A 23,483-nucleotide genomic window follows, 5' to 3' on the forward strand; every position below is an offset into this window, starting at 1 on the left:
AAAAAAAAAAAAAAAAAAGAATTAAAACCACATAGTCGTCCAAATAGTGCTGATACTGTCAGAAAACAGAAACAAATAATATAAATTAATTAAGGAATAATTTTTATTTATCAGTTGGTTTGTTCTGCCATTTCTTGTTTCATCTGGTGTATAATGGAATTCAGTGTAATCTTGAGAATGACATTATAACTGTGTTGCCAGAGGCGAACAAGCAAGCTACAGATGCTTAAGGGAGACTAAAATATATATATTTTACTGATGTTTAAAAAAAAAAGGAGCCAGGGCAGGAGCCATCTTCAGTGCTTTTTTCTGTGTTAAAAGAACAGTTCTCCCATACAAGGGACAGTTACAATTGTAAAGGAGTAGATTTTATTTTTGCAAGTTTTAGTGTTGGGGAATGTGACAAAGTAGTTTCTGACAGACTGCCCTGAGCACATATCTGATCTTTCCAAATGCTGCCTGTACGGCTCACCGAGGGGAGATCAGAAGGCCTGAGGCTGGCAGGTGGCAATGCAAAGCAGACAAACAAAAGCTTTTATTTCTTTCTTTTTTTCTTTTTTTCTTTTTTTTTTTTTAATTTCCTTCTTTTTTTTTTTTCTTTTTCCCTCCTCATCACTGGCTTCCAACAGTTTGGCCTGCACGAATCCCCATCTGCTCTACCCACATCTCCAGATGATGGCACTTAGAAGCAACCCTTGCACAGCTAATTCACATAGAAGCCTCAAGGCGCTGCATTATTGGAATTAAAGCTGCACCACCGACCAGGGTGGGTCACGAAACAGGGACCCCCATTGCCTCAGGAGCCACATGAAGGGTTGTTTGCAGAGTGGGGTGTCTGATGCAGCACAGCTTCATGGCTCCTTGCCATGGAGTGTTAAGTGTCTGTTAACTGAGTATTTTCTCGTGGCAAGCAATGCCTTTAGACTACCCAGTGTAGCTGGGAAGTCATAATCACACATTAATAAAAATAGGGACAATCATCCAGCATTTCATAAATCAGCCTTTTCTCCACTATTTTCTCTATAATCATAACAGATGGGTTAGTCAAGATGAGCCAACAGAGATGGGTGATTTACTGGCAAAAAAAAATATGACAGCTGGATCACACACATATACAACCAAATGGAGTCTTAAATTTAAGTAACATTTTAGGAAGGCGGGGTTTAGTTCTGAACCCATCACTTGGAACTGGATCTAACCCATAAGAATATTAGGTATTACCCTTCAATTTGCTGATCTTTAACATTTTCATTAATGGCCTAGACATAAAAAAGCAGGAGTGTACTAACACAATTTGCTGATAGCACGAAGTGGGAGCATTTTCTATCTAGAAGCGACAGGATTATTGTAGAAGAAAAGCTGTGTGACCCAGAGGAGCGATAGAAGTGGAATTAAATGTAATTGTAAAAAGAGCAAGGCCATGCCCTTAAGGACTAATAGAAAGACTGTTTGCTATAACACATCAGCCAGAAGGCAGGAGATAAAGTCTTGGATATATCAGCCACTTACACAATGATTATAAACCACAAACCTCATGCAATTGTGCATAAAATAAATGTCACTTCAAGCAGTATTGAGAGTGATATGTTTATCAGGAGCATGGAAGCTTAGGGGGCATTGTAGAAAATACAAGTGAAATCTCAACTAAGATTTGTTGTAGCTGCTTATGGACGATGATGAAAAATTCAAATCAGAGCAGTTACAGACAATGTGGTCCTATCAGAGGAAATTTCTTTAGGGCAGGTAAATGAAAGAAGAGAGGTGATAAAATTACTGTGCGTATATTGATAAGAAGCAAAGGGACATGAAGAATTGGGAGGAAGAGACATTTAAAATAAAGAACAATGTGGGTTGACATCTAATGAGTATTAAGTGGCAAGGCATACATTCTGCCTAGAAGTTATGTGGTGGTTACTGATCATGTCTTGACAGTAGAGAGGCTTCAGGACAGCCATTTTGTGCGCATGAAATGTAGCACAAGCTTCTCTTCCGTTTTGAATGGGGTATGTACTGTCATTGTCAGAAACACTGAAGGACTGAAATAAAGACAAGGATCTGTTAAAGACTTATGTCAGTTTTCTGAGCATCTTGCACAGGTGGTAGGATAAACTATTTCTCTACCCTGTGTGAATAATTGTTTCCATTAAATGAAAATCAGAACAATTGCCCCTAATCCACTTTAACTCAAAATTTGTAGCTTCTGATTTAGACTCAAAACCAATGAGATTGTATAGCTCAAATTTGGTGTGTCTTTTTTTTTTTCAGTGATATCAATTGATTTGACAGATAAAATACTGCAGCTCGATTGCTTTCCAGATGACTGCTAAAATAATGTTCTCAGTATAGCTTTTCATATACTCATGATCACCAGTCCTATTCAGTAAAAAAATAAATTCAGTTCTATAAACGGTATTTTTACCTTTAAAAGGCTTCCCTTCAATAATTACTTTTTCATTCTTATTTAATCTTGTCCTTTGGTTTGTATTCTGATTTTTGGGGAGTTTTCAGGAAAAAAAAAGAAACTTTACTAACATCTGAAAATGTTATTCTAGAACTATTAAGCTAAAAACCTGATTTAAAAAACAAACAAACAAACACACAAACAAAAAAAGGCAAGTTTGAAACAGATGCCGTATTTGGCATACTTCAGTTAAACCATCCATTTACTCATGCAGGAGCCAGGGAGCCCTCCTCACACAGGTGGAAAGCCACTGAGATTCTTCTCACGGTCTCCTGTCAGCACTACACTCAACCTGTTGGCACCCAACTCATCAAACTTCTGTTTCGATTGTACTCAAGAAAGTTGAAAGAGCAGAAGAGCAGAGAACTTTACTAAGACAAAAGAACTATTACAACTGGTAGTCAGAGTTAAACATTTGTATTTTCTATGAGTATCCTTATTGATTTCACAGGACTACCTGACTTACAAATGCACAGCATGCTAGTAACAGAAAAGAAAGTTTATCCCTAGAAGACCAAAGAAATTGAGAAGTGTTAAATCCTGTTGTGGATGAGCTGCAGTGTAATTTTCACTTAAGCTATTTAATCATCCTGTAGGTACAGCTTTTTTTTTTTTTTCTTTCATTCTGCAGTGTGTCCCACTATTAGATTACAGAGTGCATAGTTCAGCACATGCTTCAGAATGAAAGCAGTACTGAATAGTGGATAAGGATCAAAACAGCTCATCATTCAGTAGAAACATAAGAGAAAAGTAACCATTGCCAAAAATATCTAATGTACATAGCACAGCAACAAAAAAACACCTTTTAATGAGTGGGTCTCAGTGTCCAGAGCTATATAAGAAGAGGTGAGGCCATTCTGGATTAAAAAAACAAATATTGTCTTGGATCATTTTAAGCTATCTGTGGTCTAAGCTGTTCCCTGTGCCAAGGAACAGCTAGTATGGATTTATTGATGGGAAATCTTGCCTGACAAGCTGACTTGACTTCTGTGACTGCCTTCAGATGACTCATTCTGTGGATGAGAAAAACAGATTCTGTTTATCTTGACCCTAAAAACTTTCAACTGTGGGAGTCTGCTATAGACTCAACCAAAGAAGTGAGGTGGATGAAGCTTTCTATAAGCAGTTGAGAGAAATCTCCCAGTCACTTGCTGTTGTTCTTGTGGGGGATTTTAGCCTCACAGACATCTGCTGGGAATACCACACAGCAGAGAAGGAACATTCCAAGAGATTCCTGGAATGTGTGGAGGATAACTTCCTCACATAGTTGATAAGTGAGCTGACCAGGGAGAGTGCCCTCCTGGACCTGCTTCTAGTGAACAAAGATTTTGTGGGGGAAGTAAAAGTTGGAGGCTGTCTAGGGCACAGTGATCATGAGATGATTGAGCTTTTGATCCTTGGAGAAACAAGGAGAGAGGTTAGTAAAACCGACACCTTAGACTTCTGGAGGGCAAACTTTGACCTGCTCAGGAGACTGATTGACAAAGTCCTTTTGGAGGTTGCCTTGAAGGATAAAGGAGTCCAGGAAGGCTGGACGTACTTCAAGACATAAGTTTTAAGGGCACAGGAGCTGCTGTCCCCACTTGCCAAAAAAAACAGTAAGTGGGGTAAGAGACCAGCCTGGCTAAATAGGGACCTTTGGCTGGACCTTAGGAACCAAAGGCGAGTCTATGGCCTTTGGAAGAGGGGACAGGTCACTCATGAAGTCTATAAAAATGAAGTGATCCTGTGCAGGGTGAAAATTAGGAAAGCCAAAGCACAACTAGACCTCAAAGTAGCTACAGCTGCTAGGGATAATAAAAATATTTATATAAGTTCATTAACAGTAAAAAGAGGATTAGGGAAATTCTCCATACTTTATTGGATGCAAAAGGAATCTTAGCAACAAAGGATGAGGAAAAGGCTGAGATCCTCAACACCTACTTTGCCTCAGTCTTTAGCAGCGGAACTAGCTGTGCCATAGATACTCAGCCACATGAGCTAGGAGACAGGGAGGGCATGCAGAATGAGGTCAGCACAAGTAAAGAGGAAGTGGTCAGACACCTACTACACCACTTAGACACACACAGGCAGTGTGCCCAGGTGGCCAAGAAAGCCAATGGCATCCTGGCTTGTCTTAGAAACAGTGTGACCAGCAGAAGTCGAGAGGTGATTGTCCCCCTGTACTCAGAACTGGTGAGGCCACACCTGGAGTGTTGTGTCCAGTTTTGGGCACCTCAATTCAAGAGAGATCTCAAGGTGCTGGAGTGAGTACAGAGGAGGGCAACAAGGCTGGTGAAGGGCCTAGAGAATAAATCTGATGAAGAACACTTGAAGGAGCTGGGAATGTTTAGTTTGAGGAAGAGGACGCTGAGGGGAGACCTCATCAGTCTCTACAACTATCTGAAAGGTCATTGTAGAGAGGTTGCTGCTGGTCTCTTCTCATGGGTAATTAGCAATAGAACAACAGGGAATGGTTTCAAGATGCAACAGGGTAGGTTTAGACTGGACATTAGGAAAAAAAATTCACAGAGCGAGTAGTCAGACACTGGAATAGGCTGCCTAGGGAGGTGGTTGAGTCACCATCCCTGGATGTGTTTAAGGTCTTTTGGAAGTGGTGTTGGTGGATATGGTTTAGGGGTGAACTTTGCAGAGTAAGGATGATGGTTGGACTCGGTGTTCCCAAGGGTCTTTTCCAACCTGAATAGTTCTATGATTCTATGATTCTATGAACTCATTCTGTCATTGTGTCCTTTTTGCCAAACAGGTGAGATATGGTTTGGATAGACAGACTACAAAGTGGATGGGAATTAGATGGACCACCAAGCTCAAAAGGTTGTGATGAACAGTGTGAAATCCAGCTAATAGTGAATTACTAGTAGCATTCCTCAGAGGTCAATTGCAAAGCAGTATTTTTATTACCTTTACTAGCAACCGAATGCTGAAACAGAAGGTACCTTTATGAGTAGTATCTAATTGAGTGGTGTAGTTGATAGGCAGGTAGGACACACAGGCAGAGGGGACATTTCCAGACTGGAGAAATGGTCTGACAGAAAGTCTGTGAAGTTCAGAAAAAAACAAATGCTGTGCCTCCAACTGGGATGGAAGACATCTTGTAGTAGTAACAGTTGGGCACTACTGAAAAGAAAACAGTTTTGCAGAAGACATGGATGTCCTGTTGGATGAATTGACCATGAACTAATAATGTTCCCTTGCAGTGAAAGTAGCCAGGTGTATCCTGGGTTTTATTAGTAAAAATGTAGGCAATACGCCCAAAGAAGTGATCCTCAGAACCTTTTTCAACAATCCTGGGAATGTATCTGGAGTATTGTGTCTTTTTTGGGCTCCTCAGTACAAGAAATATCTTGAGGTAATGGAGTGAGTTCACCAGAAATCCCCAACATGATCTTGGACGTAGAGCACAGAAAGTAATTTGTGAGGCTGGGGAACCTCAGCTTGTGAATTTATTCACCCTGATGCACTGAGAAGAAGACATCTTGCTGTTTTCAGCCACTTAATCATTTGTAGGATGAAGAGAAAGCCAGATTTTTCTTGCAGGTGCACAGTGAAAAGCTTTGAAGAAATGAAAAGTTTTGCAGCACAAGAAAATTTGAGTAAGTAGGAGATTTTCTCACTGTGAAGGTAGTTAAACAGTGAAACAAATACTCACAGAGGCTGTGGAGGAAATTTCTTAAAAAACTTGACTGAATATGAGTAATCTGCTGTTGGTTGACTACTATGAACAGGAATTTGGAGTAGAAGACGTACAGAGATCTCTTCCATCCTAAATCCAAATATGATTCTTTGATTCCTGTACATCTTTTCCCAGAATATATTTAATTCCAGCTTGAATAATATGTGCCAGCTATACCAACTGTGCTTCTCTCTGTAATGGGATCTACATTTATATTTCCACGTCTTTTTCCCAAAGATATCATACTGCTTCTCTTATTAATATTTCTTCTGTTGAGCCTAACAAAACTTTACCACAGGCAGTTGTCATTTTCTAAACTGTTTAATAACACTCGTTTTATTTCTAAGGGGAAAAAAATAATGAGATGATAACATGTCTTAAATTGCTAGTGACAGTAACTGTTAAGGCTTCAAGCACTTACTGTTTTTCACCAGCTGTTGCTTTTAGTACCTTTCCTGTGCTGAAGGCTCCAGAGTTCTACACAGTACTTCAGGGCAGGTCTCACCAGAGCAGAGCAGAAGGGCAGAATCCCTTCCCTGGCCCTGCTGGCCACACTTCTTTTGATGCAGCCCAGGACACAACTGGCTCTCTGGACTCCAGCACACACTGGTGGCTCATGTTGAGCTTCTCATCTACTACTCCCCCCAAGTCCTTCTCCTCAGGACTGCTCTCCAGCCATTCTTCCCAGCTGGGAATGTTTAGTTTGAGGAAGAGGACGCTGAGGGGAGACCTCATCAGTCTCTACAACTATCTGAAAGGTCATTGTAGAGAGGTTGCTGCTGGTCTCTTCTCATGGGTAATTAGCAATAGAACAACAGGGAATGGTTTCAAGATGCAACAGGGTAGGTTTAGACTGGACATTAGGAAAAAAAATTCACAGAGCGAGTAGTCAGACACTGGAATAGGCTGCCTAGGGAGGTGGTTGAGTCACCATCCCTGGATGTGTTTAAGGTCTTTTGGAAGTGGTGTTGGTGGATATGGTTTAGGGGTGAACTTTGCAGAGTAAGGATGATGGTTGGACTCGGTGTTCCCAAGGGTCTTTTCCAACCTGAATAGTTCTATGATTCTATGATTCTATGAACTCATTCTGTCATTGTGTCCTTTTTGCCAAACAGGTGAGATATGGTTTGGATAGACAGACTACAAAGTGGATGGGAATTAGATGGACCACCAAGCTCAAAAGGTTGTGATGAACAGTGTGAAATCCAGCTAATAGTGAATTACTAGTAGCATTCCTCAGAGGTCAATTGCAAAGCAGTATTTTTATTACCTTTACTAGCAACCGAATGCTGAAACAGAAGGTACCTTTATGAGTAGTATCTAATTGAGTGGTGTAGTTGATAGGCAGGTAGGACACACAGGCAGAGGGGACATTTCCAGACTGGAGAAATGGTCTGACAGAAAGTCTGTGAAGTTCAGAAAAAAACAAATGCTGTGCCTCCAACTGGGATGGAAGACATCTTGTAGTAGTAACAGTTGGGCACTACTGAAAAGAAAACAGTTTTGCAGAAGACATGGATGTCCTGTTGGATGAATTGACCATGAACTAATAATGTTCCCTTGCAGTGAAAGTAGCCAGGTGTATCCTGGGTTTTATTAGTAAAAATGTAGGCAATACGCCCAAAGAAGTGATCCTCAGAACCTTTTTCAACAATCCTGGGAATGTATCTGGAGTATTGTGTCTTTTTTGGGCTCCTCAGTACAAGAAATATCTTGAGGTAATGGAGTGAGTTCACCAGAAATCCCCAACATGATCTTGGACGTAGAGCACAGAAAGTAATTTGTGAGGCTGGGGAACCTCAGCTTGTGAATTTATTCACCCTGATGCACTGAGAAGAAGACATCTTGCTGTTTTCAGCCACTTAATCATTTGTAGGATGAAGAGAAAGCCAGATTTTTCTTGCAGGTGCACAGTGAAAAGCTTTGAAGAAATGAAAAGTTTTGCAGCACAAGAAAATTTGAGTAAGTAGGAGATTTTCTCACTGTGAAGGTAGTTAAACAGTGAAACAAATACTCACAGAGGCTGTGGAGGAAATTTCTTAAAAAACTTGACTGAATATGAGTAATCTGCTGTTGGTTGACTACTATGAACAGGAATTTGGAGTAGAAGACGTACAGAGATCTCTTCCATCCTAAATCCAAATATGATTCTTTGATTCCTGTACATCTTTTCCCAGAATATATTTAATTCCAGCTTGAATAATATGTGCCAGCTATACCAACTGTGCTTCTCTCTGTAATGGGATCTACATTTATATTTCCACGTCTTTTTCCCAAAGATATCATACTGCTTCTCTTATTAATATTTCTTCTGTTGAGCCTAACAAAACTTTACCACAGGCAGTTGTCATTTTCTAAACTGTTTAATAACACTCGTTTTATTTCTAAGGGGAAAAAAATAATGAGATGATAACATGTCTTAAATTGCTAGTGACAGTAACTGTTAAGGCTTCAAGCACTTACTGTTTTTCACCAGCTGTTGCTTTTAGTACCTTTCCTGTGCTGAAGGCTCCAGAGTTCTACACAGTACTTCAGGGCAGGTCTCACCAGAGCAGAGCAGAAGGGCAGAATCCCTTCCCTGGCCCTGCTGGCCACACTTCTTTTGATGCAGCCCAGGACACAACTGGCTCTCTGGACTCCAGCACACACTGGTGGCTCATGTTGAGCTTCTCATCTACTACTACCCCCAAGTCCTTCTCCTCAGGACTGCTCTCCAGCCATTCTTCCCCCAGCCTGGATTTGTGCCTGGGGTTGTGCTGACCCAGGTGCAGGACCCTGCACTTGGCCTGGTTGAACTTCACGAGGTTGACACTGGCCCACCTCTCCAGCCTGTCAAGGTCCCTCTGGATGACCTCCCTTCCCTCTTGAGTGTCAATCACACCACACAGCTTGGTATCATTAGCAAACTTGCTGAGAATATGCTCAATCTCACTGTCCATGTCTCCAACAAAGATGTTGAACAGCACTGGTCCCAGTACTGACCTCTGAGGAACACCACTTGTCACCTGCTTCCACTTGGATACTGAACCATTGACCACAACTCTCTAGGTGGGGCTAATCAGCCAATTACTTATTCACTGAGTGGTCCATCAAACCACTGTCAAATCCATGTCTTGCCAGTTTGGAGTCCAGGATGTTGTGTGGGACAGTGTCAAACGCCTTGCACAAATCCAGATAGACACAATGTCAGTTGCTCTGCCACTATCGACCATCTCTGTCGCCTTGTTGTAGAAGGCTACCAAATTGGTCAGGCAGGATTTGCCTTCAGTGAAGGCATGTTGGCTGTCACCAATCACCTCCTTATTTTCCATCTTCCTTTGTAGATTTTCCAGGAATATCTGTTTCATGATCTTGCTGGACACAGAAGAGAGATTGACCAGACTCTAGTTCCCTAGGACTTCCTTTTTCCCCTTTCCTTCAGCATAGGTCACCAGACCACCATGAGCTCTCAAACGTGATGGACAGGTGCTTAACAATTGCATCCACCAGCTCCCTCAGGACCAGTGGATGGACACCACCAGGTCCTATAGACTTGTGCACCTTCATATTCTTTAGGTGGTCATGAACCTGTCCTTCCCTTACAGGGGAGGTGTTCCCTTCTCCCAGACCCTTTCTCAACTACTGCATTTGACCCATCCATTTTTCCTCTAAGAATTTTTGGAAAACCTTCAGAAGAGGCAGGACAACAGTCTAGCTTGTCCCAGCTGCACTACACACACTGCCTTTTCACTTTTTTAAATTCTGGCCACACTACAGTTTTGAACTAGCTGACTGAAAAACAGGAAATAAGTAAGTATTAGAAAACAGCTCTAATATACAGAGGAGCTGATGCTGAATGCCTTTTGGAACTGAAGGGACTCTTTAGAGCAGTGCTTTGTCATCATCTGTATCCAAGGTTTGCTCTAAGGCCAAGGCTTTCTGCCATGGATGTCCATAGTGTATTAATGCAGCACCTTTTACACATCAGAAGAATGATTGGATGGATAGAAGATATATAGAGGAGGCTAAACAGATGCTTCTAGCAAGGAGTTTCTGCTATTCTGTTTTTTAAGAATCTGTTTTCTCATTCTATCCCCAATCTAGCATAATAAAGATATAATCTTCATCCTCCCTTCTGCCATCTTTCCACCATCACCCTTCAGCTTTTCCATTCTTGTCTCTTCACTATTCCTTTCCTTTGTGGAAACAAACATGAACTAACATCCCAGGCAACCTGTTTGGCTTCTCAGTCAAAAATTAAGATTTTAGAAAGAAACACCTTACTGATTAATCCTTGAGTGTCATAATTCTGTAAGTTTCTGTTAGTAACGTATCCAAGATGTTTTGAGTATGCAATACATTTTGAGGCTATATTCAACAAAGTTGAGATTCTGCTAGCTGTTACTTCACACTTTGCTTATGTTAAGGTGCTTGGTCTGAGTAAAAACAAAAAGCCACAGGCAGCAAATACAGAAGGGTAAGAAACTGCCTGCTGAATGGGAAGCTTGCCAACAGGAGAAGCTAACCACATATGTACAAACAAGTTACCACAGAAATTCTCCCCAGTACATGTTCTTAGTCTGCAACAAAAGTGAGGTAATTTGAGCAAGTTTATCAAACAATAAGAAAGCTTGTTATATCTCATTAGCTAAATGCATTCTTACAGCTCTTCCTACCCACTAGTCATTTAAGATTTTTTAATTTTTCTCCTTCAGCATCTTCACTTCTTATGGCTATCCCCTTCATAAGCAGTTTTTCAGACTCAGGATTTTATTATGCATTGTCTAGACTGGTATCACATTGTATGATGGAGCTAAATGAATGCTCTTTATGCAGCTGCCATTCCCATTTGAAGGCTTCTATGTCATGGGCCTCTCTCTTTCAGTGTTCCTGTAACCAATAATAGACCTGTTCCTCACTCATGAGCTCTCCTTTCAGCACATGAGGAAGAAGCTGAAAAAGAAGACTCAGGAAAAGCTCCCACACAATTTTTTTCAGTCAGTTCTTATTCTGCAAAAGTGTCATGTTTTGCCTGAACTAGTATTGACATGTAGAAGAGCAATGTCATTAGTTTAATAAAGATGATCTGCAAGTATTTATTTTAATGAGATTGTTTGACAAATCTTCACAATAAACTAAATTAGTAAACTCTCAAAATTATTTGCATGTTCCAGGAAAAAAACAACAAATATAAAAAAAACTGCTCACCATCTTCATTTTCTGATATTGTATCCCCCTTTCATTGCATCAAGTAAATTTTTCTTTTATTTTTTTTAGTAAGAACAATCAACGTGATAGGGAGAAGGGTGAGACGTTTCTGTAAGTTGTGCATAAGACACTTTGATACCATTTGCAACACTTACTTACTTCAGCAAACAACTTCTGAAAAAAAATAAAAATAAAAATTAAGTTCTTCTATTGCAGTCAAAATCTCTATAAACCCGACATAAATTCTTCCTGTGCCTCCCTTCTGTTGAATACCCTTGGCAAAAGCCTGGACAGTACTCCTGAATTCCAGCAGATGACAACTACATGGAGATGGAGGGAGAAGGGACAGATTTTTTTTCAACATTCTTTTCACTGTGAGGAACACAGAATGGTGTTTTTCAGTCTGCCTGCGAAGTATGTCTGGGAGCATATTTAGATGTGAGAACTGTACAACAGAATACATGTGTATTGCACTCCATGTAATGTGAAGCACTATGTGGTGTCAGTACACACAACATTATTTACTGTGGTAGGAACAGATATTTTTTGTAATCTTTTAATTCCACTGTGGAAAATTCATATTCAGATTAAGCATAAAGGGAAATTTCAGAGCTTAATTCCAGTAGTCTGTTCACATGTTTAAAGATTACACATTTTACTGAACACAAGCTTCGGATACTTTGGCTCAAATTATTATTTCAGTTGTGTGAATGACCAATACTTTTGTTTGGTTGTGTAGGGTTGTATTTTTTGTGTACATCATTTATAGTTCTTCTTTGTGACTATATGTACAAAAGCACATAAATAAATATACTGCTGTTTCTGCCTCTTCATTGTCTTCTATTCATCTCTCCAGATTTCTTTCTGATCTTCAAATTTCTTCTATCCCATTTCCTAGTCTTTAGCAGGCAACTGTGGAAAAATGCACACTGAAAGCAGCATACTGATTTGCCCTCCTCACTGACTCCTGCTCTGTTTTCTTGTGTTCTCATGTCAGTGGAGTGTTTTCAGGACAAAATATTGCTGTTTGAGGCTGTGTTATTCCCAACTTTGAAGTAACATAATGAGAAAGATTTGCATATGTTACGAAATATTAAGTGGATTTACATAGTACTTAGCCTGCTTAGTGCCTGAGTCCTAATGAAGAACTGAATTCAAGTTACTAGTGAATTTTAATGTCTAACACATAAACGAAAATAGCTTAGCCCAATCTATAGACAGATGAAAAATATGGGGCTGGCTGTGCTAGACTGACAGTTATCTTGTTAACAATTTTAGTGTTACAGTAAGAGTTCAACACTATTAACTTTCTATTTGTTTTAAAATATTCTAAAAGGTATATTTAAAGCTTCTTTTACATGTAAATTTTCTAATAAAGATGTGTTGTTAGGAGACAATAATAGATTATTTTGTTGCTGCTTACAAAAAAAATACAAATTATTTTTCTTTTTTGTGTCTTTAAAACTGTAAGTCCTAGATATTTTTCCCTACAAAAACCTGGTCTCCTATTCTGAAAATTCCAAGCCGAACTGATGAAGAAACCTCAGCTTTTTGCAGCCATCTTGTGACCATCCATGTCGTCAGCTGAGTGTTGCAATCAAAGTCCCTTTAAAGATGATGGACAATTTAGAAAATTGTCAGATCTCTGAAAAATGCTTTGAGCAATTGACCCATACTTGTTCATCTTGAAGACTGATGCTAAGGATTTAACGCTTCCACATTCTCTTCAAATTAGACCCAGAGCTATTGCAGACTGATGCAAGATCACATGGCTTTGAGTATCCAATTCAGTCAGATCCTGGGGCCATCTCTCTAGAAACATTTCCTGATATAAAGATGTTTTAACTTGCTCATCAGTCTTGCTTTTGACAAGATAAAGCCATAATAGTACAGTCTGTAGTAAAGAAGAACAACTTCAGAGTCTAACCTATAGACAGTACCCTGATTTCACAGTGATTTTTGCATTAAAATAGATGTTGATTTAATTACTTAAAATTAGAACTGTGAAATAATGAACTAACATTTTCACAAGGTGGAAACAATAGTCTTAGGAACCTTATGTGTTTCACTCATTTTGCAACCAGGTGACAGCATGGCGGATGTTTCTCTTTACTTAAAACTTTTGCCCAAAACAGAAATGAAATTATCTGGAGGCATAGCTCTTGTGTTACAGGGATATTGTGGATCCAAAGTGTGGAATAAAATAATAAAATCCCAAAGGGAGAGAAAGACTAGTTAGAAATCAGTGCCAGTCAGTAATCTCCATCACAAAAGATGCCAAAAATCTCCAGGAATTATGCAAGTGTGAATAAGTAATGGATCTAGATTTTTCTTCATATGAAAAAGAGTGAGACAGATATATTTAATTAAATAGCTAGTGACAGTCTAGAGTTTTCATAAGAGAGTGTAGCAATGACCATAGCAGGTCAGAGAAAATGTCAGTATAATCTAACAGTGGTCAGTAGCGAAGAGCACGGTGATGCTTCATTAGATTGCTTTCCCAGCCCACAATTTGCAGATCCCTTGGACTGAAGGAGAGTATGATTCTTCCTGATTCAGAAGAGAGAGTTTAAGCTGTATTACATGTTCTGCCTTAGTGACTAACTAGGTGAGAAGTGTATTATTTGGGGCAGACAAATCTTCCCAGCTTTGTCTAGAAGTTTAATTTTTCATAAGACTAGTATAGAGTTTTCCTTTAAAAAATGAATCAATCTCATTCTCTCAATCCTCCAGACCCTAAAAATAAGCTACATCAGTCCCCACAGACTTATGTATGTCTAAGCAGTGCAGCAGGTCACTAAACACTTCTCCTTGAATTATGGAGTCTTCATTCTTCTCTCCATCCCTGTCTTCCACCTCAGGAGGACTGGGTACCCTGTGAACAACTGGTCTTGCTACTAAAGCCTGAGGCAAGGAAGGGATTAAGTACCTCAGTACCTTCTCCTTATCTTTTGTCACCGTGTTTCCCCCTTACATCCAACAAAGGCTGCAGAATCTTCTTAGCCCTGATGTATTTATGGAAACTTTTTATATTGCTTTTGTTTTGAGGGGTTTTTTTTTGGTGGCAGTAGCCAGGTTAAGTTCTAGTTGGGCTTTGGCTCTTCTAATTTTCCTCCTGCATAAATAGTCTCATGACATCTTTGTAGTCCTCTTGAGTTGCCTGCATTCCAGCCAAAATTCATTGTTCATCCACATTGGTCTTCTTCCCGACTGGCTTTTCATGATACAATCCCATCTGGTCTGTAATAATGCTTAAGTATGAGATTAGTAAAAGTATAAAACAAGCAAGAAGAAAAACACGGAAAATTGGTAAGACACCAGCTTTCATGTAACACTAGGAAGGGAGAAAAAGGGACAGAACTCATTGCAATACATTCAAAATAATTATTGATGTTATGGTAGCTTTTATCTCATCTAGCCATGAAATCTAGAAAGCCAGAAGAACGGAGCCCTCAGAATTGCCTGCTGTGAAGTCAGAGTGATTTTTGTTCAACTAATTACTTCCAAAGACTTCCAAATGGATTTTAGAGTAATGATTTGACATGAATTTCTCCTCTTACATTTCTGCAGTGTGTTACTTATTTACTGTTCTGGCTACTGAAAAAAGGTATCTACTTAGAATCATAGGACCACAGAATCACTTAGATTGGAAAAGATCTTAAAGACCATCTAGTCCAACCATTAGCCCTCCACTACCAAGTCCAGCACTTAGACATATCTCCAAGTGCCACATCTAAATGAATTTTGAACACATCCAGTGATAGTGACACAACCACCTCTCTGGGCAGTATGTTCCACTGTCTGGCAACCCTGCTTTAAAAAGTTCTTCCTAATATCTAGTCTAAATTTCCCCTGGCTTTTCTTCCCCAGAGATTGAGGGTAAAAAAAAGGTGCACATGTTTGATTGAATTAAAAATGCTGGTTTGTGTCAACAGAAACTAGCTGGGAATTCCAGTGAAATTTGGGCCACACCAAATAGGTAACTATATTGTATAGATTTGCAAATGTATTCATACATAAAGAGTTGCAGATGGAGAACTTTCAATGCTATATTTTTAAGCAATAATTCACCTGAAATTAATTTCAAATTCTGAAACCAAGCTGAATGTTTGTGTTAAGTAACATGGAAATTGAAGATTGTAACATCAATGATTTTTTGTTTTATTTTTGCATTTACTATGCATTTGTTTAGACCTGAAACATTGTCATATTTAATGTCTGGCTACAAAGAAGAAATACTGGTTACTCACAGAGCCTAGTCTTCAACATTTCTTTCAGCCAGAATCAATTTCCTCTTGATCTTGTTTTTGCCCCTCCTTTCAGGGATGTCATTGTTCAGGGGCAAGAATATGATAGGCACTTTATAATGTAAATTTCTGAAGAAAGAGAAGAAGTATAAAAGGGTTTAGAACATTTTTTTTCTCCTTAAAACATATTCCATGATAAATATTATGTGAACAAGTAACAACACTGCTGCTTGTCTTAAAAAGGCATAAAGATTGATTTTTCTGTTTTATCTGGTTCTGCTCAGGTTCCCAACCCTAGCACTGCTGTAATAGCCAAGTATTTGAGCTTTGACCTGAACAATAGCATTTCACACTTCGAAAGATCCTTATACCATCCTGTAGAAAGTCTCTGCCACCAAGCCTGTTGATACAACACTTGTCCAAAGCAAAATGAATAAATGTCAAAAATGACATAGCCATAATGGATCTGCTTTTGGGTTAGTGGATTGGGTTGCATGTTTCTCAAAAATAGGAATCAAATGCTTACAGTGAAAGCCTTTGACTCTACAAGAGGCAGGTGGCAGGTCAGCTTCCAGATTACTGCCTAAGTCCCAGATGCTTGTCATGCTGTGTGGCCTGGGACCACCTGTTTTCTTTCTGGTACCTTAGACATACAGTGATAAGAGTGCACTAGTGAAATTTTCTGATTGTTATTCATAATTAATGAGAAATCTCACGTGTGCTGTGTGGGAACGCCTTAGCATAAACTCAGTGACAAGTGCTGGTTTTAATAAAATTATCATTCACATCAGATAGGCAGCACTCTACTTTTTATTGTCTGGGATGGAACTAAATTCCTAGACCTGTACGATTATTTTTCTCTTAGCAAATATGCTTATCTGATAACGAGGATATCATCAATACCTTTGATCTCTCCAGCTATTTCTTGTGGCTTATTATAGATTTGCAAAGGTACCAAAAATTACAGAATTTCTTCTGATATGCTGAGGGAATGGATGGTGATGGGAAAGGATGTGAATGTTTACAAATTTTTCTGGATTGCCTGCCAGCCTCTAAACTGACATTCAGGTGTTAATACACAGTCTGGCATCTGGATATTTGTTTTGTGCAGTAGTCCTGACAGGAAATGAAAATGCACCAGAGAAGGGAGGAGATGTGGATCTCTCCTAGACATCAATGAGAGTACCTATGGCTTTTCCTGCTCCTCTTACTTCCTGTGGTACAAACAAGGCTGCTCAAGATGGTGCATCCTCCCTCTATGTTCTTAAACAGTTGTCTTTTGCTTACAACTAACTTAAGTTATTGCTTTTAAAAAATACAGAGCTTGATAAAAAACTACTGGAATTCCTTCAATTAGCCTCAGTGAGATTTAGATGAGTGCTGTGTGTAGCCTTCTGTCTCTGATTAAGGATCAAGATCTGTCTTCAGCAAAAGTTAACTACAGAGAGAAACTACCATACGCAGAATTACCACTCTGTTTACCATGGCAAAGTTACTGAGGGTTGCCAGGGTAGAATCCTCTGTAAGAAAAGTTTAGGAGAAACCTTGGAACCCTTAGCATACCACCTGCAGCCTCACAAAGTCTTGACAGCAACCTGGAGGTCCCAGTCACAGAGGAAAATTTGCAAAAGCCATCTCAAATAGATCATGCTGTTGCAGGGATTAAATGCACAAGTGGAAGTGCAGAGTTTTCCTGCATGAAGACCACCACTGGCTCACCCAAAGTGATACTGCTAACTCTGCTGATATAATCTCTGTCAATAAAATCAACTTTAGGATGCTTCTGTTGCTACCTTCACCAAAACAGAGACAAAGCTGAATGCAAAACAGTGTCACCCTGAGAGAGATTTTCCAGCTAATAACAGTCCAAGTGCAGAGGTAGATTATTGATCTGTTTAGTTTCTTTGCACTTTTTCCTTCTTAGATCCAGATATTTTTATGTCCTGCCTATGGGGGGCAATGATTGCCAGAGCCTCCCCACCCACCATTCAGCCCCAGTGGCTTTGTCCTCTGCATTTAGTTATGCAGGAGCTGACCTTAGTGGGGAACTGGCTGTCTTAAAGATGGCAGCTCATCCATCACAGCTTTCACAGGCTGTCAGCGTTGCATTTAATCTCACTTGTAATTTTCCAAGGGAGGTTTGCAAAAGCCACAAATAGAATCTTAATGCTATAACATGTGGTTTGTAGCCAATGAGTACTTCCTGTCTCTATGAAGCTGTGCTGCATTCCAGCTGCCCTGAACCATCTGAAGATGAAAAAATCCCAGATTCAGCCTACAGTCTCATGTTCCATCCACAGTCCACAGGCTGTTGTAACTGTTATGTTTTCCCTCTGAACTCACATGTTCCCAAATGGACACTCAAAACCATGACCTTTGTAACAAAGACATGAAAAGGCTGTATTCCTGAGGGTCACACATCATTTTCATGAGGCTTCATTGTCCATTTTATGGACTTCTCCTTCTGGAGCATCTTGCTATTTGTTTACACCACAAACTTCAATGTCCTTCTTCTGTCAGTCCTGATCCAACCTGCCCCAGGCAATCCCAGTTTATAAAGTTTAGATCAGACTCTGGAAGCTTCTGCCAGCTCTTAAAGTTTCATTTTTCATTATCTTCACTACACCACCCTTCCACCTTGATTCTCTCTTAAGGTTTACCAGCAAAGAAACGAGCTAAATTGGAATCAATATAACCAGAATTATACTCTGGGAAACAACGCCAGATTCAATCACGGAGGGTTACTCTAAAGATGAGGTATAAAGCCCTGCTTCCCAGATATATATTCAATAGAATGACCTCTCTCCCTGACCTATCTGTCCATGTCATGCTGACAGATCATATCTTCCGCTGATACAGATCCATGGAAGCTGCAATTTGTCAACAAGTCCCTGAGCTGTGCGGATCTGGGATGGATTTCTATGATATAGTTTATTTTCTGACAATAAGATGGGAACAAGGTAAATCCCTGGAATTATTTGGGCGTCAGCGACCTCATCAAAGGCTTTATCCCTTGTTTCTCATTTCATAGGTGTCCAGCCTCTTGACCGAATTACGAACTGAAAGAAAAATGTATTTTTCCTCTAGATGTTTCTCCATATTTACCATTTCTTCAACAAAAAAGATTGATGAAATTACTATAGCTATATTTTCATTGGTGCTGGAAGCAGCAGTGGTAATTATGGCAGCATTAGATTTCAGATAAGCCTTGAAGCTTAAAATTGTCAACTAAGCATCCTTAAATTGTTTGTGCCAGGTGTCCTCCTCATGCTGAATTAGTTCATAAAATTACATAAAGTAGTTAATCAGTTCCTGAGGGCAAGATTCAAGAAAAATATGATGCTCTAAAATGAACTATTGCCATTAATAACTTTAATGTTGTCTCTGCAGTTTGGTAGGAAACTGGATTTCAAAACCAAACGTTTGCAGGCAAAATTTTGCCAAGTTACAAGCCTCCAGCCATACAGAGACTGAGAGGAAGTTTTCCTGCACAATTTAGTTCTCCTGAGTATTCTCTAGTTCTCACAGTTCTTCGCAGGCTTCTTTCATTATGGAGCATAACATGTCTTCCCTGCAGTTGTTATTCCTCGCAGGTGGGAGAAAGCACAGGTTTGATCCCAGGAAAAAAAAAAAAAAAAAAAAACCCAGCCAAAAAAAAAAACAGCAGTGGGAAGGAGGAATCAGATGGGTAAAGATAAGAAAATAACAGAGAAAAGGGAAGGGTCAAATTGATAGTTGAGCATTGCTGTGCTTGCACCCTAATTATATTTACAATGTCACTTTTTAACATAAAGATGTTTCAATTTATCTGTTTTTTTTTATTATTATTATTTTAGATAATGGGTGTATAAGAACTTCAGTGAAGCTGCAGCTCTGTGCAGTAGTTTGCTCAGAATTGCAGTGTCTTTAACAAAATAAAATACCCTCCCACAACTCAAACAAGGCATAGCAAGGAAAAATATGATTATAGAGTCCAAAATAGACTAAAATAGTCTTCTATCCAGACAATCAATTTCTCAACGGTGCCCAACAGACATATTGAATCACACATTTGCTTACACAGCTGCCCAGAGAGAAACAAGGACCATATTGCTACCCATCTCCTTTTGTTAAAGGTTGGTAATTATAGCAGTTGGAAAGCAGCAACAATCTTTCATTGTGTCAGTGGGTTCAGGCTGGCACACAACCTCCCTGCTAACCCTTACAATAGTCTTAATTAAATTAAGATTATACCTGAAACATGGAGGAATAATTCTGCTAATGTTACAAGGTTTCTGACTCGGTGCAAATTTCCTTCCAGGCTGGAATACATTGAACTTCTGTTTCACCCAAAATCCTCATTACAGATAGGTAAAAAAAAAAAAAAATGCATGGTGGTGTAATAAGTTCATCATAAATGACATTTTCTTCACAGTAGGCATGAGAGAGTTTGTTTGTATTTTGAAATACCAGGTTTTATTTCCCTAATAAATATTAATGGCATTTTGATTCCATGAAGTAAAAATAAGAAAAAAACTAACTAACTAACAAAAACAACAATCCAAGATTAGTCTTGTGGTAGACAATAGCAATTGAGAGTTTTAGTCTAGTCCTAATAGCTAGCTTTTCATAAGGCTGTCTCAGAGTCCTTCTCTGCCTTTTTATTCAGGTGGTTGGAAAGCTACTTAATTAAGTCATAGAATTATAGAATGCCAGGTTGGAATAGGACCTCAAGGATCACCTGGTCCAACTATTCTAGGTACTACTAGAGTTTATGTCAGATAACTGAACACGCTGTCAAACTGAGACTTAAAACTGTCCAATGTGGGTGAATCTACCACTTCCCTTGGGAGACTACTCCAAAGTTTGACTGTCCTCATGGTGAAAAATTTACTTCTTGTGTCCAGTTAGAATCTCTCAGGAGCAGCTGAAGCTCATTACCCTCTGTCTTTTCCTTGTGACTCCTTGTAAATAGGGAGTCTCCATCTTCCTGGTAGCCACCCTTTAAGTACCTGAACACAGCAATGAAGTCTCCTCTAACCCTTCTTTTCTCAAAGGTGAACAAACCCACTTTTCTCAGCCTCTTCTCATATGGCAGGTCCTCCAGTCCTCTGATCATCCTTGTGGCTCATGATATCCAAGTACAAATAAAAACAAAAGCTGGAATCTATGACTTAGATTTTGAATACACACCAGACAGTTCACTTACACAATTTATTTATTCCATTTTATGTTCAAATACTGAAAAGAAAGGATAGTCTACTAGCTGGAAAGCTGGCTTAACATTTAGAAGCTCATAGGGTGTGTTCTTTGCTTTGCTGCAGACATACTACATGTTAATGGATGAGATGATAAAATGCAAAAAGTACTTTAAGTAACAGACAGCAGTAGTGCTTGTGATAAGCACTTAATTTTTATTTACACCACACATTAATCAGAGTACTGATCCCTCCATTTAGCAGGCTGGCAGGTGAAATGACAAGAAGAAGCCAACATGGAAATTTTAGGAATAAGATGCCTGTTTCAAAATTCAGACAAAGTAAAAAAGGGCTGTTTTGGTTCCCTCTAGATTGATGGTGATTCCTCTACTTAGAGCTCCTCAAAATACAGACACACTTCCTCCAGGTTTTCTGGGAACTGCAAGTACATGGGACCATTTAGAAAGGATGACCCAAGAAATTAATAGATTTTGGATCTTTGTGCAGGTCAGGCATGAGCTAAATGACAGGATTACAGGCCTGCTGAGACCAAATCTCTTAAAGGCATGCTCAGAAGTTAATGTGACTGAAAATTCTTAAGGTATGAAAATCAGTGTGTTTAAAGAGTCACATTACGTCCACAATTAGGTTACTGCTGAACAAGGGATTTTCAAAGACCTTAATTTTATGTAAATCTTTTTGGCCTCCTGTTCCAGCTTGTGGAATGCAAGCATTAGCACTATCAGACTGTACTAGATCATTGCACTAAAGAGAGTAAATGCGTGGAAAAACTGATGCGTCATAATTAGGGAAATAATATACCTGAGCACATGAATATTCTCAATATTCTCAGTTGAGTTGTCTCCTATATTTAGTGTGATCCTTTCATTCTTGAATCTTCTCTGTCAGGTGTTGTTAGAATATTTTCCTGTAAAATTATCTGTAAGCAATTTGCAATATCCAAAAAGTCAGACTACATATACTGTAATATTCTCATGTTGATTCATACTCTCTGCATTGGGTGATATTTATGGACTTTTCCTTGTAGGTTTCAACTGAAGAAGGAATGAGCTTAGCTAGAGAATACTCCTGCTCTTTTTTTGAGACTTCAGCTGCCCTTCGCTTCTACATTGATGATGTCTTTCATGGACTAGTGAGGGAAATCCGAAGGAAAGAGTCCTCACTGCCCATGTTGGAGAAGAAGATGAAGAGAAAAGATAGCCTGTGGTGGAAACTGAAAGGATCTCTGAAGAAAAAAAAAGAAAGTACAACTTGACAACAATCCCCTATGAGCCACCCATTAGGAGCTGACCACAGTAACCTGTAAGAGTTCAAAAAGACAGCATTGACACAGCATCCTCAAGACCAGGTCCTGGAGTTCCTTCCCTTCAGCCCTCATGCAGAAGTAGCTCCTTGAAGGACCAGTTCATGGTTGCCCTGTGGCTCCTCTGTATTATAGATAAAGTCACTTAGGTTATTTTTTCATACCTTCTCAGCAAATCTGAGTGCAGAGATACTTTGATTTTTTTCCCCCTCTGGTCCCCGGCTAGTCTTCAGATGTTAGGCATTAGGCCAGCATCCAAGACAGAACCAGATTCCATGAGCTCAAGGACAAGGGATGCACTTACTGCCTCCTCTCTACATGCATGGATCATTTAACCATCTCAGGAATGTATAAGATTTATTTCAATGAACATTTTGACTGTTTAAGGAGTTTAGGACTTGAACTTCACATGTAGGTTTAGCGTTAGACTGTGCTTAGTCTGCACGTGCACGTGTCTGGGTGCGAATGTGTGTGTTTTAACAATTCTCAAAGGGAATGATGGGGTCTCACAGTTTTGATCCTGTAGAACCCCATACCTATTGTGTCCTTTCCATCTCTTAGGAAGAGCTGGTAACCACAGCACAAGTTATGCTTCAGTTGTCCAAAGGCTGCAGGGCTGCATCTCTGTCTGGTCTACTCATTACTCACCAGAACTAGCTAGCAGAGGTGCAGTGTCCAACAGACACAGAGTGCACTAGAATCATGGAATAGTTTGAGTTGAGGAAGACCTTTAAAGGTCATCTAGTCCAGCCCCCTGTAGTGATCAGGGACATTTTCAACTAGATCATGTTGCTCAGTGACCCATCCAACCTGACCTGAAATGTTTTGCTCTTGTGTCCTGCCAAGGAGTGCACAAAGACACTGTCTGATGCTTCCCAGATTCCTTCCTAGAGCAGTGCAGCTCTGTGCCAGCATGTGATAACATCTGTTATGTAGCTTTCATTCCTTAACCTACTAGACAATTACATCAGGTCAGTCACCATCTTCCACAGTCCTTGATCACAGTGAATCATTGATTGATCAGTTGGACAGGTTTTTTAAATATTCTTTTTTTAAAGTTGGCATGAAATAGATTATAGCCTCATTGACTCACCCCTTTTCCCCAGACTTCTTTTACTATTGACATTGTAAATTTTACAATTAAAACATACATACATTTTTTCAAAAAATAAAGTTTGTGATTTCCATGAAATTATGGTAATAGTCAGTGTCATTTTTGTCTGTCCTGGAGTGACAATGGATATTAGAAAAAGGTGTATGTTCATTAGTGTTTATTTTTTCATTTTTATTCTTTGACTATTTTGAAGGGTTTAATCTAATTATGATGATAGTGGGGGACAGTTGATTTGTTTTGCTCTGTTAAATTTGTAAAAGTTATGGTATCATGAAGAACTTGAGTTCATTGAAATCTGTT

The 23,483-nt window shown here is 39.4% G+C and overlaps 1 protein-coding gene across 1 annotated transcript in view; it reads left to right on the top strand.

The window, feature by feature from the left end:
- Window positions 1-22,021, top strand: part of RIT2 (Ras-like without CAAX 2) — a 172,604-nt gene extending 150,583 nt beyond the window's left edge. The window contains exon 5 of the mRNA XM_010005025.1: window positions 21,794-22,021. Within this exon, the coding sequence (XP_010003327.1) occupies window positions 21,794-22,021 (228 nt within the window). The remainder of the gene's footprint in view (window positions 1-21,793) is intronic.
- Window positions 22,022-23,483: the final 1,462 nt, after the last annotated feature.

This window comes from Chaetura pelagica, unplaced genomic scaffold, assembly GCF_000747805.2.
Source record: "Chaetura pelagica isolate M959 unplaced genomic scaffold, ChaPel_1.0 scaffold121, whole genome shotgun sequence".
NCBI classification, from domain to species: domain Eukaryota; kingdom Metazoa; phylum Chordata; class Aves; order Apodiformes; family Apodidae; genus Chaetura; species Chaetura pelagica.